This window comes from Fringilla coelebs (assembly GCF_963513975.1).
Source record: "Fringilla coelebs genome assembly, chromosome: 21".
Lineage (NCBI taxonomy): Eukaryota > Metazoa > Chordata > Aves > Passeriformes > Fringillidae > Fringilla > Fringilla coelebs.
In genome coordinates this window covers 7,561,550-7,580,183 of record NC_140047.1, presented here as the reverse complement: position 1 = coordinate 7,580,183, position 18,634 = coordinate 7,561,550, and the positions used below count along the sequence as shown (strand labels likewise).

At 45.1% G+C, this 18,634-nt stretch overlaps 1 protein-coding gene across 1 annotated transcript in view; it reads right to left on the bottom strand.

The window, feature by feature from the left end:
- Positions 1-12,260: 12,260 nt before the first annotated feature.
- GPR107 (G protein-coupled receptor 107) overlaps positions 12,261-18,634 on the bottom strand; it is a gene marked incomplete at its 3' end in the record, with an annotated part of 32,808 nt that continues 26,434 nt past the window's right edge. Inside the window, exon 19 of the mRNA XM_084219834.1 lies at positions 12,261-12,686. Coding sequence (XP_084075960.1) covers positions 12,590-12,686 — 97 coding nt within the window. The remainder of the gene's footprint in view (positions 12,687-18,634) is intronic.

The following is an 18,634-nucleotide window of genomic DNA, read 5'->3' as shown; positions in this document are numbered from 1 at the left end:
GATTCCAGCCTAGTCCCCAAATGTGCTGCAAAAACATCCTGTGTAGCCCCTTCTTTGCTGCCCATCAGCAAAACTCCGATTTTTGCAGCGCTTCCCTTCATCTGTGCTCTGTGGGCTGTAACCACATCGCAGCAGGGGTGTCCTTTTGTGTGCAGAGCATGACCTGTCAGTGCCCAGCTGGGGGTCCAGTGAGGTCCCAAACCTTCCCTGCACAGCACAGGCATTCTAGCACAGGCTTCTCTGCTGCTGCAAAACTGATGTTGAAAGGATTTAATTCTATTTAAAACTCTACCCTGCCTCCATCACATGAAACGCTGAGGAGAGAACTCAAATCACACAGACGAGAGGAGAAAAGTAACTGGAAACTATGCAAGCCAGTCACTTTCACTCCCCAATTATTAGCTTTAACCCTATTACTGTTTAAATAACAACCCTAGTGACATTTTCTAGAATGAAGTGACATTTCTACAGGCAGAGAAACACAGCCCAGGCCTGGAAAAACTCCTGGGGCCGACAGGATAGACATCTGAACAGCAACTGGCACACAAAACAATTGTGCCCAGCTGAGTGTGGTCAGTGTGCCCGGGAAGGAGCTGGGCTGTTTGCTCAGAGGAAAATCCTCTGCAGGCCAGTCCTTGAGAGTAGTTTTACTTTCTAAATCCCCCTGGTTTTCTCTTCCAAGACAGACCTCAGGCACTGCTCGCATCTCCCACCACCAGCAACTGCAGGACAAGCTCAGAGCCAGCCCTGACCCGGGCTGGCTTTTTGATTAAGCAGCGTGTGCTTGCAGGGCTTCCGCTGTCTGATCCTCACAGTGCAGCCATGGAAATGAGCATTCCCTGGGCAATATTTGCTGTTGCTGCCGTGGTCAGAGCGGGTTCCTGCTCCAAGGGAAGCTTTACAGCTCCTGCCATGCCACTGCTGGAGGCTGGGATGGATCCGATGCTGCACGTTCTGACTGTGAAAGCTGGGAGCTGTGTGGGCTGCACAGCCGAGTGTGTGTCTGCAGAAAGCTTTTCCTTCCTCGGGTATCTGCTTGAAAGTGTTTAATAAAACCCCGGAGTTCTTTTTGCCCAGGACATAGCAAGTCTGTCAGGCTCAGCCACGCAGCAGTTTGTTCCACGTGGGCTCACCAGGCTGTGCACATTTAATCAGCATCCTCAGACGCCATCACGGGGGTTCTCCCCAACGCATCCTTCCTGATTTAATTGCCAGGATTGCAGCTGCCTCGTGGGAATAGCACTGCATGCAAGCAGCGAGGTGCAGACTGTCCTGATCTCGTGTGCTCACTCTGTGCTTCATCACAGATGGTCTTTTCTTTCCCTCTTCATCTTCCTCATTCATGTGCTCAGACCTAAAAAATCATTGGTGTCACACAGCCCGAGCACAGCACCCACTGAACCCCACCTTGGCACGGCTGGAGCTGTTCGTGGGGTGGGATGTTGGGGATGGGGTAGTATCCAGCATGGCACGCTTGCACTCATGGATGTGCTTTGACGCAGGGGCTGCCCCAGGAAAGGGAGAAGAGAGGCAGGGGATGGACCCCGGTTAGCCCATCCCATCCCCTTCCTCGCTCCTCCCCTTCCCAGGGCTGGACGAGGCGCCTCACAGGGTCCGTTCAGCCTTCAGGCTTCTCCAAACCGCTTTTTCCTACTGCATCACGAAACCCACACATCCACCCACCCATCCATCACAGCTGTCTTTGTGGCCAGTGTCACCCCCAGACCTGGCAGCTTGTGAACATCCCCCTTCCACATCCACCCACCCAAAAAAGGATCGAGAAGATGCTCCAAAACCAACAGACCACATGAGCGAGGAATCTGTGACTGGAGACACCAGCCTGGCAGTGAACTCACGGAGCAGAGCACACACAGCCTGTAGTTCGTGCTTTTTTTGTGGAAAAGCCAAGTTTTGCTCAGAGTTTTCTTGTGCCAAAGCAGGAGTGGGTCAGCAGGGGAGTGGTGAAGCATCAGAGCCTGGAACAGGGAAGGAACATACACACAGAGGAGATTAATTATATCAACTACAAAAATAGTTGCTATTTTAAGGTTAATGCTTGAGTGATCTGACTCAGTCAGAAAAAGAGCCAAAGGAATTATTGGCATCAGTGTTGGCTGCTCCCCCAGACAAGCCATGGTCACCGCTGGCACAGAGAGCCACCAAAATAGCTGCTTTTCCAGAGGGTTTGAACAAAAAAAATGCCAGTAGAGTGAGTTCAACATCCTGGTGCAACCACCGCAAGCACAGGAATGCATCAGCTCGTCCTGGGGACACCCTGGGCTGCCCAGGCATCACCCGCATCTCGGATTACAGCCATGTTACACAGGATGATCTCAAGGCTGCGAGCAGCGTTCCACGGGACTCCACAGCTTCCAGCTCACCAACCAGGGTGTTCCTGAAGCTGTTTCATGCTTGACAAGATGCGAGTGAGCTGCTCTTGCTTCGCCCCTGGTATCACTGCAGGTCACAGCAAGCACCCAGTGCTGGCATTTACCAACTGCTTTGATAGCTGAGCTATATATGACTAAATAAGAAAGCCCTCAAAAATCAAGATAACCCAAAACACTCCAAGACTTGGACTACAGCAGCTCTAATGGCTATCTCTGCCATAAATTAATTTCTATGGCACAGCATTTTAATGCCCATACATCACATGGCTGCAGAGAAACGCAACAGACACAAAACACGCCAGGTTTTTGGGGAAAGCAGCAGCAGGAATGATTCCCTGTAGGCTCTTTCCCCAGGAAATGGAAGTGTAGATATTGAAATGATGGCCAAATGCAGCGGAAGGTCTGGAAATCAAAGTGTGCCAGGGCTGCACGTACAGCTGTCACTCAAGACTGACACGCAGCCGGCACGCTCAGCCTTACAATTTGCTACGCTATTAATTTCTCTGTTAAATTCTAGTTTATTTTTTAAAGCCTGTATTCTCTTTACAGCCTCTGGGGCTGTAATTGTTATGCTAATGTAGGAACCCGGGAAGGGTGGCTGTGGTGAACTCATCAGCTGTTCTCCTGGTGCCTGCAGTTTGCAGGCAGCCCTGGGCTGAGACAAAGCCAAGCAGGAGGAGGTTTTGTGGATCTTCCTTCGATCTTCCTTCGTGGCACATCACAAATCCCGGTTGGCAAGTGGGAAATCACCCTTGTTCTGCTCCTGCCGTCCTCGTCCTGCAGAGCTCAGCCCAGCCACCTTGAGCTTGATTCCAGACAGACTGAAAAAAAAAGGCTCCTTGTAAGGACAACCGAGGAGTGCGGTGCACTTTGTCTGGGGGAGATAAGATCTCAGTCACAGAGGCAGCAGTAGCATTTTGCAGCAAACACTCCCGGCAGCACCCACCGGCACCCTCAGGGCTGGAAAAGGGGTTGGAGGAGCTGTTCTCCACATTGCTCTCCACCCACTGCAGGTGACTTAAGCACTGCTCACCAGCTCTGCTGCCAAGCTTCAGCAGGGGGTTTTAATAACAAACCCCACATCTGTGACAGAAGCGTCCTTAAATCTGAAAGAGGTTTGGAGCAGAACAGAGCTTTTAGAAAATATACATATTTATAAGAACCTTCAAAATAAAGAGAAGTCACGTGGCTTCCAGCTCTTCTGTGATCCTGCCCAGATGTTTGCTCCAAAGGCAGCTCAGTGTCTGTTCCATGCTGAGCTCTGAGCCTGCAGAGGGCACAGGGAATGCTGTGGTGGTGGGCTTCACACCACAAACCAGACAGAAATCAGCCTTTTGATTACTCATGAATCCTACATTGGCTCATCAGCCCCTCAGTGCCCAGGGTCTGTCTGCTGAGGCCATCTGGAGGCTGGGGCAGCTGGTACTGACCTGCTCTGGTTTTAACACAAGACACAAGTCTGTTGAGCAAGCTTTGTAAGCAAACTGTGCAGTCAGCAGTGATGTCTGCCCACCCAAATCCTACCCTGCAATCGTTAAAACCAAACCAAACCACAACAATCCCCCAAAACATTCAAACACACAAAAAAAATCAAGCTGATCAACCTGTACCTATTCTTCAAATTTTGTTGCTGTTTAAGAGTTTGAATTGTTGCCTCCCATAAGGCTGCTCTGATTCATGGCAACACTCAGGCATTGTGTCTTGGTAAATCCCAGCAGATATTTCCACTCAGATTTTGCAGCAACAGTTAAAACCCTGACTGCCTCAGAATACAGATTAGGGCAAACACCAACCAGCTTCATTTCAACGTGTTCCTCCTATGGAGCAACCAGGCTCACTCAAGGCATCTGTGAGGTTTAACAGTAAAACTGAAATGACCCCCCCAAACCAGGAATTATGCACGCAATATATTTCCCACTGAGATAAGCAAATGGAAATTGGCTGAGCCAGGCATTTCATCCAGCTCACAGCTGACAAGGGGTCATTCCCTGCAGTGTATTTAGCAATGATTTGTCCAGCCTAGTGTTGATTATCTAAAACAACACAGAACTGCCTCCATTTCTCCAGGGAGATTGTTTGCAGCCAAACTCATTGGCAAAAGGCTTCTCCTAACATCTTGTTTTCCTCCACAGCCCAGCCTTCAGCCACACTAATTCCAAACCCATTTCTGTGGGTTACCCCCATGCAGCCATTTTGTACTGAGCTACATCTTCTTGGCTTTCTTTAATCATCACTTAGTCAGGCTTACAGCTTTAATTCTTGTAATCTTCTGCCATTGCCCAATTCCTTTCAGGCACTGCAGCTGTTCTTTGTAGCCCCTCCAATTTGGCTACTGCCTCCTGGTATGAGATCTAGCCCAACATGAACAAGTTTGGCTTCTCCCAGGAGAGGCAGATCAATACCTTCACAGCTGTGCTGGGTGGAGGACTCCTTCCAGCTTCACAGAGCTCCTGCAGAACAAAGATCCTGAGCAGTTCAGGGAAGAAGCAGCTGGAGCACTGACAGGGACTCTTCCACACCTGCAGGTAAGCAGTGGGTGCAATTTCAGGGAGAAGCTGGCAATGGGTTATTGGGGGATAATGTGACACCTTACCCAGATGACTCAGGACTGAGGCATACAGAAGATCTGCACCCCAGAGCAATGTCCTCAGGGACTAAAACTCCCCAAATTTATTACTACACTTACAGGTAACCCACGTTTTAACTGCTCCTTTCATCAAGGATGCTCTTGCCAAGCTCAGCACAATCATCCCAAGAGGGAGCAGTAAAAGGAATTTCATGCTGCCTCTTCCATTTCAATCCTCACCCATCCCACCTGCTACCCCTGTAACAAGCTCACCTCACATGCCTGTTTATTTTTTTTTCAGGAATACAAGAGCCATCTCAGGTATTGTGTCTCAGCCACCCCACAGAAAATATCCCACAACAAAGCAGTGTCACCCCCAATAACCATTTTCCATGGATGAGAGGGGAGAAAAGAAATGGATGATATGCACTTTTTACTACTTAAGACAGAAGAAAGCCTTTGTCTCCTTACCAAGGGCCCCAATATCAGGATCAGCTGTGCCAATAACAAGCTGTGTTATTACCTCTGCTGTACAAAGCAATTTGGTTTTTATTGACCACTCACTATACAGGGCACTACAATGCTCTCCCCTCATTAGAGCCTGTCAGTCAGAAGGCAAAGGAAGGCAAAAGCAGATTTAAGGAGAAGGCAGCTCTTTGCAGTCATGAAGATAACCTTGCTCCAGCAAAAGCATCAACAGCAGGCAGCCAGGACTGCAATGAGGAGCTGCAAATGATCAGACAGCCAGGAATGTCAGACACTGGAAGAAAAACCTTAGTGCAGGTGGAACAATTTACCTCCCCTGGGCAGGAAAACACCTACAAAATTACATCCAAACACAGAATGCTGAGGAAAGTTTTGTTAGCTGTGGTTTTGTTTCTTCTGCTCCCTGTGTAAGTCTGCCAGATGACCTCTGCTTGCAATAGACTTCAAATACTGGGAGCTCTTCTTTGTGTCTCCTTGGAGGAAATGGTCAGGAATCAATTTTTCCACAGATAATTTCATTTGGTCTCCTTCTCAAGTGAGTGTTCCCACAATTCAGTCCCACCTTACCCACCCCACCCTTAACATTTCACCTTTCCTTATTGGCTGAGTGCAGGCAACTCAGGGGATGAGTCTCAGCTGCTGCCATCAGGGAATTCCATGGGGGAATCTTTTAAGGCCAAATACACAACAGACAGAATATGCAGAGCATGTTCAGTTTGGAGAAACCTGCATTGAAGAGATTTAGGCCACTCCAGTGCAACAACCAGGGAGCACCTGCATCAGGAAAGTTTGTTCTAACCTACAGTGAGGTATTAGGAAATCCAAATTCCAAGTCCTTTTTATAATTTAGCTCCCTGGTAAAACACCACCCACCCAGAGGCTTGAGGCAATGCAGGAGTGGCTGCTTGGGAGGTGCAGGGTAGAGAAGAGAGGCTATTTCTGGCATTATCCCTCAGTGGTAGGATAAGAACCACAGGCTGAACTGTAAGAAACATCCTGAACACTGGAATTTTGTGCTGAAGGATGTATGCTTTTGAGGGATGGGGGATTATCAGGAAGAACACTTCACAGGAATGCTGTGCCCTCCTCATGCCTGCCAACCCAACCAGCCTGCAGGACTGAAATGCAAGGTTAGACCCCAACACCTCAGGAAGAACACAACTACAGATGTCCCAAATCACCATCAGTCTAACTTAATATAGGTCAAGGACTTGCCCCTCTGAGATAGTGTGGCCAGATCCACCAGAGATATTACTTTAAAAGTAACATTCTATCCTTCATGTGTATCTGGGCACCAAGGTCCAGAGCATCAGCTCCTTGTCTGCCCTTGCCTGGCAAGCTGACAGCAGAGAACACACAGACCACAGGGCTGGGGAGCAGCACCAAGCCCAGATGCTCCTGAATTCCTGCCTGCCTGAGACTGCAGGAGACACAGGGCTGGGAGAAACACTTTTGTTCAAGACTCAGTCCACAAACACTGCCTAAGTTCAGCTTGCAAAACTAAAAGAGCAGCTGGGCACACACAAGCACAGCTCCAGTACCTGGAGCTCAAGAAAAGGCACCTCAGTGAACCTCACTGGGTCACTGACAGGAAAAGCTTTTCCCTTCAACAGAAGTTTTCCACACAAGTTTTGTGATTTGGCCCTGAATCCATGATGCAGATGTTGATGGCTGGAAACAGAAGTTGAGCAGAGGGAAATGCAGACTTTGGGAACAATGGGTCAGCTTGGCTGCTGGCAGTTCAGAAGGAGAAAATGAGATGCGTTAAAAACTTCTTTCTGGTCAATCTTTATTTTACACATTTGCATCACAGCAGGGAAACCAAGTTACACAGACTGTCCTGACTTGTCTCTACCTTGCTTCTCTTCAAATACTGTTTGCTGTTCTTTTAATAAAGTTTAAAAAAATACTGAAAAAAAATTCATTTTTACATCTGAACAGGAATTGAAGAATAAGATATTTACAGGTCACCAAAACCCCAAGAACTGGACCTTGCTGTACAGAGAAAAGTCTTTTTTTGTTCTTCTGGAGGTCATTTACTGAATGAATTCAAAGCTACATTGTACAAGGTGCCCTAAAGCTGCTTAATGACACAAGAGGATCTAGAATTAATTATTAATAGTTCCTAAAGGGCAAGGGAAGCTATTTAGACCCATACTCTGCTTTAACAGAGCAGGTACCAGCTCCACTGGCTGCAGGATGAATTGCTTCTGATGATGTGGAGGTCGGACTCTACTTTAGTACACAGAGAGCAGAACACTAAGTGAAATCCCACAGGGAAATATTTATTTAGAATTGTCCTTTCTAGAGGATTGCTGCAGTCAAAACATAAATGGGTTCTTGAGCCAGTCAGCCTAAAAGCAGTGACTCTTTTCTCAGCCACTTTCTTCCTACACCACTCAACACCTGAGTACTGGTATTTTCCTACATCCTGTTCCAGCCACTTGGGAGCACAGACCATGTGCAGTTCTCACTGGATCATTGCTATATCCAGACAAGACACTACAAAGGGAAAATGCACAGCTTCCCAGTATTGCCAAGGAAAAGTGATCAATCAGCAGCTACAAAAAAGAAGCCAAATTAATTCAATTTAGAACAACATTTTACAGCATATCAGCCCCAGGGAACACAGAGAAATATTGGTCAAGTGTCTCTGGGCAGCACCACCTCAGCTTTCATGAAACATTGAGGCTACTGACACTACACACAAGGTCACAGTTTCAGTGTGAGTCCCTCAAACCTCACTGCACCTCCCACTCCTGCAGACCACAGCTCCTCACTCTTTGTACACAGGTGAAAAATGGGGATGTGCTCTACGAGTGAAGCAGAGATCATAACACAGGAGCTATAAAACATCTTCTTTAAAGTGACAGCAATCTGTTAGCTAGCATGACAGGTCAAATTGAAGGAGACAAACCAAGTAGGCTAAAGGAAGAAAGATTTCCTTCCCTCTCCTTAATAGCTAGAGAACTCCAGTTCTCAGAGCTCAGTAGAGCCTACAGTACCCAGTATTTGCTCAAATTGGGCAGTTTTCAAACAAACAACAAAATCCCCTCCCTTCTCATCAATTTGATTGTCAGTGGCTCAACTGTTTTTCTCTAAGAGGAACAAACAGTAAGGAAAAAAGACTTAACACTAAAAATCTTCTACAGGACTTGCACCAGATGTGCACAGTGGAGTGATGAGGACACGGCCTTTCAGGGCCAGAAGGAATGCTACAGTGCTCAAGGACACATGGTGGATGCACACTCGTGCCAGAGAGAGTCCACTCAGCTTAGAAAAAATACATCTTCCACACTACCAGCTCCAGACAAAATGCTGCAATGCAGCAAATTTTTACAACATGCTCTCCCAGGGCATGCCAGCATGGAAATCCAGGAACAGGGCGCTGAGCTGGAGGGAAACACTGAACAATGCACTGCACACATCACAACACGACAACATAAAAGAGCATCTTAATAGGACAGCATGTGTTCTTCAACTCCAAGTGCTCCACTCCGAGCAGGCAGCAGCTCTGTTCCACATGACCCCATTATGTCTTGCTTTCTTTTAGCATGTCTCTTGATGAGCCATCAAGGAAAACATTTTCCAGCCCGAAGAATGCAAGAGGCTGGCAGTTGCACTGCAAGGAGGCTTCCTCTGGAAGACAGCCTGCTGAGCAGCTATGGGAGGGAGGAGAGCAGCAGTGCCATGTGCATGTCAGCATCCACAGGGATTTATTGGGGCATAACCTGCATTGCAAGTGAACACTGAACCAATCTCATTTTTGTCTGCAGAGGGGACTGAGTGCTGGGCTGCAGCAGCATATGGGAAAGCTTTCAAACCATTTATTCCCATTGCAGCAGACCTGCTGTTCCAGGACTCCTGACACTCTCTGCTGGGTACTGCTGGTGATTGCTCCAGCTCCTCACTCCAGTAAAAGCAGCGACAGGGAAGCAAAGCTGCACATTCCTAAACGATCTGTAATCCACAACAGCTCCTCTCTTCCCTCCCTGTGAGAGGCAGAGCTTTCTACCAGATAAGGAGCCATCAGCACGTGAAAGGCAAGCACTGATTATCCTGCCTGGAGAGCTCTGAGCTGCTGCACACTCCACTGGCCCTGGAGTCATGCAATGCCAGTCATGCAGCTCTGGGTTTGCCTGGGAAGGAGGGGAGGGAGTAATCCTGCCTTTGATGTTTTGCAGTGCAGCACTTGCTGTGCTGGAGAGAAGCACAACTGCAGCCATCCCCTCCCCTCTCCAACTTCCCAGCTGCCATCCCATCCATCATATCCATCAAGACAGACTTTCTGTCCTGATCCAAGGAACTGCACCTGAGAAAATTCATTTTGGAAATGGCCACAATAAGAATCTTTTGGGTTTTGACTTGTCCATGACTGATTTTCTATCCTAATGCTCAGGTCTGACCATTTCCTGCTGCTTGGCATCCTGTGTAAAACACCAGCAGAAGCTGGTTGTGGAGCTGACAGCTGAAGCTCAGGGCTGAACTTGGAAAAAACTCTTATAAAAAATGACTTCCAGAATACTGGTGTGGCCTTTCATGCCAAGACAAAAAGAAATGACCCATTTTTTTGGCCTTTGACTGGTGAGCCAGGGACTTGGCAGATAAACCTACACCATATGCAACTTTATAAAAAAAAAAAAAAAAAGAAACCTGAGACTAAGGTAACAGCACTTGCCAAATTGTCAGCTCCACTGATGCTGAGGTATGGAATAGGCAGCTGTTTGGAAGCAGCTCAGCATTCCCTGGGATCACAGCACAGCCCTCGTGGTTCTGGGTGAAATGCCATGTCTGACAATTTCACATCTCATTCACAAAAGGATTAACAGGCTCTAGAATAGCATTGTCCAGATGCACTTTGTTCCTGACAGCACATCCTTATCCCTTACATACCTCAGTGCCAACACACTTCAAGTCTTCAGTGGGCTTCTCTAAACAAGCTTTACAGCCTGTTTGAGCAGCCCTTTAGATGCAGGGAGTGACAAGGAACAGAGTAACTGCAGAGGATGAATTTTCCAGGTATTGCATTTAAATGGAAGAGCTGGGACTGCCTGTGTTTGTGGTCCAGTTTCTCACACTTCAGGCTAAATATGTAGATTTCTTCCTCCAGAAGGCCTGAAGGCCCATAGGTCACCAAAGAGCCTTTCCAGTGGTACAGGATCTCTTCTCACTAAAACTGCGAGGCAATGACAGCAAAGTGGAACCATCACTGCTGTGGTTACTGTGAAGTTACAGCTGAGGAGGAAAACAGAAGAGGATTCTGCAGCCAGACACAAATGCTCTTCTTCTTGTGCTTTATCTGAAGTGAAAGCAGTTCCAGGTATCAAAGCAGGTAGATTTATTTCTACCATCCCCATGGTGCATAGAACCACCACCTGGGAAAAGAAGTGGCAATGGGGGAAAGGGATGCTGCTCCTCAAACAGCAAGGCTTGCTACAGACAGCTCACCAAGAGCTCCACAATCCCTGCTCAGGAGTGAGGAAGTGGTTCAAGATTCTGGAGGAAATCCTCCTTCTCAGCTTGAAGAATAAAATAAACTTTAGGCTAACAGTCCTCTCCTCAGGTGTGATCAGAAATGTAGTCCCTCCAAAAAACCAATTCCTGAAGGAGTCTGTAAGCAATGCTGGCACATCCAGAGCTCTGCTGATGCCTCTCCCTGACACCCTGGCAGAAGCACTTGGCTCCACAGCACCACATGTCAATGTCTCTGCATGAATATTAAGGCTTCAGTGGGTCAGTGACTTAGAGCTGATTTATTTTTGTTAAACCTAATCCTCATTCCACCAGTGAGCCACTTCCATCCTCCCCCAAATGAGCACCCATTTTCACTACTACAGCTCTGGACACCAACTGCCCTACTGACAACCCCAGGGACTACAGAGAAAACACAGGTGGCATTTTGGAATGTGTCTGTAAAGACTCCACTGCAAGTCTGCAGCTAACAGTCAAGGATTCCATATTCCCTGCATCAAGGTTCTGGTCATAATCTCCTCCTCTCCTGACCAAAAAAAAAAAAAAAATAGGACTGGGAGTTACAATTTTTGGTGGCAATACTACCTTGACCAGTTCAGCTCACCTCAAACAGCAATGTCATTAATCCTACACAGCCAGAGAGGTACAAGTAGCCATCCAGAGAGGCCCAGTAACTCATAGTAACTGTGAACCAGAGATTTATGCTGCAGTAAAATGGCTAGACAGATTTCCACTGGAGAGTCTGGTACTGTTTATACTGTGCCAGAAAGGAGTGACTTTTGAAACACCTTGAAAATATTTTATGAAGCAAACCAATGTGCTCTGGGTCACAGCTTGAAAGTAAACATTTAGGCAGACCCCTAAAAAGCAAGCATCAGTCTTACACCTCTTGTGTACTTCTTGTCAGGTGGGGGTGAGTCAAGAGCAACTCCATGGACAGGGGACAACGGACATAAATACTTATTGCACTATGGGCTTAGTGCTTTAATGGAGAACAGTCACTCATTTCCTGTATAGCAACACATCTGAAAACCTGACACATTCAGGTAGACACCTGCAGGGATAAGACAAGAAGATACTTATCACCTTTCACACTTGCATGAGCAGTGGCAGAAGTCATCTGATCCAATACCCTTCAGTCTCTCAAATAACTGCAGTTGTTCCCATCCATTTGTTTTGCAATGTTCCATCCAAGCCAAAAGGAGAGTTTATAAAAAGAAAAAAAATACTTACATGTCTTTATCTTCTTTTCCCACCTTCTGACAGGCTTTGCAAGTCCCAGCATTCATGTTACAAAGCAAGTGTGTGTGTGTGTGTGCATATATATGAGCATTATATAAAATATATTCTTTACATACACACTGAAGATCCCTCTTCACATTAGTATTACACATTCTGAGGAACACAACAATTCAGAATAAAGAACCGATCCAGAAAGGGGGGAAAAAAAGCTACCCAAAATCCCTAGGAAAGCTTCACGCTCCTTGCAGGTACCAGGAGATCCCATTTTCTTATGATCAAAGAAATATTGATATTTCTGCACTGCTTTGCTCTCCCTAGACACACCCCACTCTGCAGTTTCAGTGGTGGGGAGGGCAAGTTGCTCCCTTTCCACTGAGAGTAATATTAATAAATTAAAAAAGTTTCTCTGAAAGTGCTGCCTTAGTCCAGTCCATCATGCTGTGCTTTCCCATTCGCCCTGAGGCTCTGCTGAACCATTCACCACTTTCTTGACTTTCTTCATGCCCTCCATTACTCCTGAAGTTGTCACCCTAGAAGAGAAGGAAGAAGCATCAGACATCAGACCTTGAACTGTAAAATCCATTTCAGCAACAACTCACACCCATCAAAAAACACTTCTCACATCTCCTTACCCACACTGAGCAGTTCCCATGTTTGATCTCTTGTACCACCCTGACACAGCACAGATGGGAGGTGGAAGCACAGCCAATGTCCTTGAGCACCTCAAGGCCCTTTCCATCTATCACTAAACTAAAGCAGCAAGTAATATTGGCTCATACTTCAAAAAAGGTAACAGGGGTGATAAAACAGTTAAACCAGGTGTTGATTTGCTAAATTTGAGCAGTTCACTTAAAAACCCATTTATTATGCAGCTGACCACCCTCACTTCTGTGACTTTTTCTGCATTTCAATAGGTACAACACATTACACAAATACACAGTGGACAGTGCCCCAGATGAACCTTATTAGCTTAATGCACACCAGCTCCTCTTAATAGCAAAATGAGCAGCAACAAAACAGAAAGGAGAAGTTATCCTTTTATAGCATCCAAGTCTGGATTTGTCATGGCAATCTGACCATTGAACTACAAAGCCTCACAATACCACTCAATATGAGGCAGGCTGAACTGTTTATCCAGCACCATTCCTCTTGGAACTGCCTTGGCCCTCCAACAGCTCTTCAGCTCAGCAGCTTTTCTCTGCTGCTACACCAAACAGGCAATTTGGATGCACAACACATTTCCTTTATTCTTTTGCACTGTGTGATTCTCATTCCATACAGGTACTTTTTTTCCCCACAAACATGCTACAAAGGTTATTTTGGATGCTGAAGGTAAGAGTGCCAATAGCTCAATGCATTCCTAAGGGATGCCTGGAAGCACACACAGACCTGTCCTGTTCAAAGCTGCCCCTGTTGGTCTGCGAGCACTTTCACCTGCTGTTTACCATGTCAGAGTGCTTTATTTGATCAGAGCTGCTAACAACATCTCCACAGCATCACCTCAAGAGGAGAAGTCATCTTCAGATAACAGTCCCCTTCCCTTAGTTCCATGTTAGATCCCAGCTTCTGTTCATGTACTGGAAAAATAATTTACTCAGCCTGCTGTGTTCAGTGACATTCCAGCAGTGGCCATACTGGGATCATCACTGGTTCTCACTTTAGAGTGGGCCTAGATGAGCTTGGACTTAATAGGAAAGGGTAACAAGAGTACAGATCAAATAACTTTTTTCCCTACAAAAGTAAAAAAAGGCAAGTACAGAGAAAAGTAAGCAGGTTGCTTAAAGGAGAAAAATGGAATTACTAAACAATAAACATTTCCTAGAAGAGATCAAACCAATCAGTACAGAGGCATGCAGAACTTTTAAGTTCTCCCTGTTGCCAAAGGTTTCCCACAGTCAGATAGGAAAAAATCTGGAGAAACACAAGCTAGAAAAAACCAAAGTAGATGGATAACTAATTGGAAAAGTATGCATTGAGATTTACTTAATGGTTTCCTGTCAAAAATGTAAGAACATTGAATGTGGTTCCAGAGAGGCCTGTCCTGGGTTCACTTCTACTCAGTATTTTCAGTAATTGCCTGGGTAATGGAATAGAGAACTTGCTTATTAAATCTGCACAAGACACTAAGAGTTACACACTGGAGAACAAGACTAGAATGCAGAAAGATTCTGGCAAATCAAAGTAATAGTCTGAAAAGTATAGGAGGATGCAGCAAGACAGCTACCAAGTTTACTCTTCAGAAATAATCAACTTCATAATTACAGAATGAGGAGCTAAGTATCCATTCCTCAGGGAGGAGCTGAAGATTGCCGTGAACTGCAAAGCAGAAATGAGCACCTCACACAGCAATGCAGCAGCAGAGACACTGGGATATACAAAGAGGTGTTTCACACATGCATGACACCAACACTTGACTCACAGCTGGGAAGATCCCACCTGGCACACAGCCTAGATTCCAGCACTGCACTCTAATGCCATCAGAGAGCCCCTGCACACCAAGGTGGTGACAGAAGTAATGCAAGGTTACAGCCAGGAGGGAATGATCCCCTTCCCATGTTTATGGGACAGGTACTGAAAGTGCAGGCAGATCAAATCATATCCTTTGCTACCAGAGAGGTCATTTAGTGTGTCCCCCCCTCAGTAACAGCAAATAGCTGGGAGGGATTTGTGTGGATTCTCCAAGAGTGAGGGTTAAATCCCATCTGAAGAGCTGAAGACACTGTTCTTGTCTCCTGACAAGTGCATGAAGTAGCTCTCAAGTCCCTCCTTTTCTCAGATTATTCAGGCACAACAGGCAATTCCTCTTCTCTCAAAATCAGTCCAGTCATCACATTTTAGTGCCCAATAAAATAAGGGTAGCAGCAGCAAGACCAAGCACACTGAAATCCTCATTGTCCTCAGCACTTCAGCTCTGACCTGCAATACAGCAGGGAAATGTTCCTCACCTGCAGTGTGCTGAACTGCATTTCCAGCCCACAAATCAGCAGCAGTTAAAATGCAACAAATCCTTCTCACTGAACCATCCCTCTCCAGAGAGCATTTCTGTGCCTGCCAGAGGGATATCTGTCACAAATGAGGCAGAGAAGGAGTTCCCCAAGCACTCCATCACACAGTGCTACGTGCTGCAAAGATTTCATGGGGTTTATTTTTCTCCTGCATTGTATCCAAGGTATCAAGGAATGGCTAAACATTCAGAAGTATTTCCAGTTCTCCACAGTGGTGGATTTCAACTCTCTTTTCTCCTTTTTGTTTGTTTTATAGTCCAACAAGAAACACTGCAATACTGGCAGCAGCCAGCCCTTATAAAACTATTGCAAACTGGAGTGAAAACTGATCAGCCATAGAACAAAAAAGCTGATCTCTGCAAGCAAAAGATGTGTTAGGTGAAGAAAATCACTGCTAATAGAGAGCACCATGAATCAGTCTGCCATGAAGCACAACCTGAGAGAAAGCAGAGAAAAACAACCAAGCAGGTCATCAAATCTCAGCACAGAATAAGCTGCCTCATGACACAGAGAGAAACTCCAGATCCCACGGCATAAGCAAAGATCAGTGTTACCACAACAGATCCCTGTGTTGAGGCTGTTTTGGGTGTTAAGGAGAAGCAACGTCTCCACACAATGAGTAAGATGGATTTACCAACTTGAGAACAAAACCATTAATGGTTTCTTCTCCAGCAATCCCCCCTCCAGAGGAAATATCTTAACCTCCCCTGCATGCCTGAACATCATTCTCAACCAAGACCCATTAAAGAGCATTTTGATATCCAGCAGCTTAAGTCAGGTTACCAAGTTAATGGAATTAAAAAAAAAAAATCAAAAATTCTTCCTTTCCACTTCCTCACCCCCACCTCATCTACTGCACTGTTCATATTTTTGTGTTCATGCCCCAGAAATGGCATTAGGACTGGAAGCCTGACAGCTCTTTCTGCCAAGTGTGGCTGCACCTTTCCAAGCAGGGAACTTTAATCTAACAAACTGTCAGAGACAAGCCCACATACTGACAGAACTCAAGAGGCTGCCCAGCACAGAATACACAGAAAGCCACTTTGCTGATGATGAATGGCTATTGAACCTGCTTGAAAAAGGACAGACAGGTCCTTAGCTCAGCTTTAGTCACACTCTCCTCTCTGCCAGGACAACTTCTGTGGAGCCTGGAACAACTGAAGAGATTCCAGCAAAGTCTGTGGATCCTTTCCCCGAGCCAGAGTTATCTTTGCTATTCTTAATTTGTATTTTACTCCTGAGAGTTATAAGGACTTAACAAAGAGAGGATTTGCACCTTGTGTTGCTTCTGTGCAGACACCTAAATTGCAGATTTTTCTTGAAACTTTCCAGATTTCCAATGTCCTTAACAATATTTGCATTTACTGTCAGACTGATATTTGTATCATTTGCAATGCATGAAAACAGACCCAAACTAGAGAGCTACACCTAAAGTGTTCTATTTTTTTTTTTTTTCAGGGAAGACAAGCAAGCCTGGAAAAGAGGCTTGATAACCTCACAGCTTTTCCCTCTGTTGGCTCATAGAAACGTTGAGTCTAAAGGAACTGAATGGTTCTGTTTTAAGAAAGCTGATTTTAAACAAAAACCCTCTGGAAAAGGAAAATAACAATAAAATTGACATAGCAGAACACCATGAAGTTTGCAGGCTTTTTGTTTCTGCCATAGCCTGTAAAGACAAGTGGGTATTTATCACACAAAAGACAGAACACTCACGCAGTGGTTAGTCAGGACACTGACAGATACTTAGTCACCTGCTCAAATAAACCCAGGTATCTTTTTCCCCCACAGAAACATTTAATATTTATGAAGACAAAAACAGGACCAATAAGACCAAATCAACAAGAAATTCCATACAAATCCATTGCAGTGCTTCACCTGTCTCAGAATGTGTATAAACTCTGTTTTTTAAATATCTACAAACATAACCTTCCTGATGGAGCTGGGGAAGGGAGAACCAGACACAGATATACCCTGCCAAGTACCCAAATGGAAAAAAACTTCTAGTGAATCAGATCAGAAAATTCAAGCAAGGCTAAGGGGAACAACCCACGAGGCACAACAATGGAAACTCCCAAAGCAAAGAACAAAATGCCTTACTAGGAAAAGGCTCACAAGGAAATCTAACTCTGATGAGATGTAAATCACTGAATTACTTCATTAAACTTTCCCCAGTTCATTTTTGGCAGATTCTCCTAAATTTAGCAACTTCTCAATTGACTAAAATAACTGTATTTGAAAGGTGTCCTATTATTAGTCCTAGCAAAACCCCCACAAGCAAAAATTCATTAAGCACGTAATACAAAGCTGAAATTCGCTCTAACAGGCAAAAAAGGAAAAAAGCTTGTTTTGGTACAGTCACAAATCCTGCCAGTTCACACAGTGACTTCCTGATGTGAATGCTTTTTTACCAAACAGCTTCCAAACTGAGACCAGTTTCTTACATAAACCATTTGAACACATGTAAGTGATAGTGATTTTAAGGTCACTACCCACTAGTTGGATTCCTCTTGCAAAAATGACAGATTTCCTAGACCCGAAGCAAAAATAGCTAAGCATTTAAAAAGATCTTTGTTACTAGCCACATTTCTGAGAAGTTAAACTCCTTACATGACATTTCAGTCTGGATTCTGTGATTCAAACCTCCTTGTAGCAGTTTTCAAATAAGATTAATTTATTTTTCAGCTAACTATGACAGCAAACACATTTGGACTTTTTTTGCCTCTGTAATAAAAACAGTGTTGATTTATTTCGCCCAGGTAAAGGAGATTTGCCAAACTGGAAAAACTCTTAGGAACAGTCTTCTGAGCCTGTACATGAATTGCAATTATGCATCAAACCTATAACTACCACAGGATTAGGTTAGCTCTGCTCCTATTAAGGCAGCAGACTCCAGGGCACATAAAGCTGTATCCAACACTGCTGGCAGGCTGAATTTCTTAGGGCATTTTTAATTACACATTCAAAAATGCCACTCATTTTTTTAAGTCCTCAAAAAACCATTGCAAAGAAAATGACAGGGACTTAGCCTGAGCCTTGCTATGTAATTTTTCCAGACTAGCTCAGGTCCTGAAGCATTTGTGGTGCCTCGTGGTTTCGCAGCAGGGAATCCACCAGGGAAGATACTGATAAAAATCCATCTCCTTGGCTCAGTGTTGCTTAAAATAAATTTTTGCAAAGCTATATGCTGAACACCAAGGCAGAAGGGACTTTACACCCTGTTAATCTATTTATTATTATATTATTTTAAAACATTTATTATTATTTATGTTCTGCAGATTGGTGGGTTATTTTTGTTGTGAAGTATATGAAACATTAATGTAAAACGCATTCATGTTCCATGAGCTAAATGAAAATTTTTCTTACTTCATATTTTCATGGGAATCTTTTTGCCCCATGAAAAGCTTTACCAGCTTTTTCCACACTACTGCAATATCCAGGTCAGAGACTCCTATGCACACCACAAATCTCTTTAC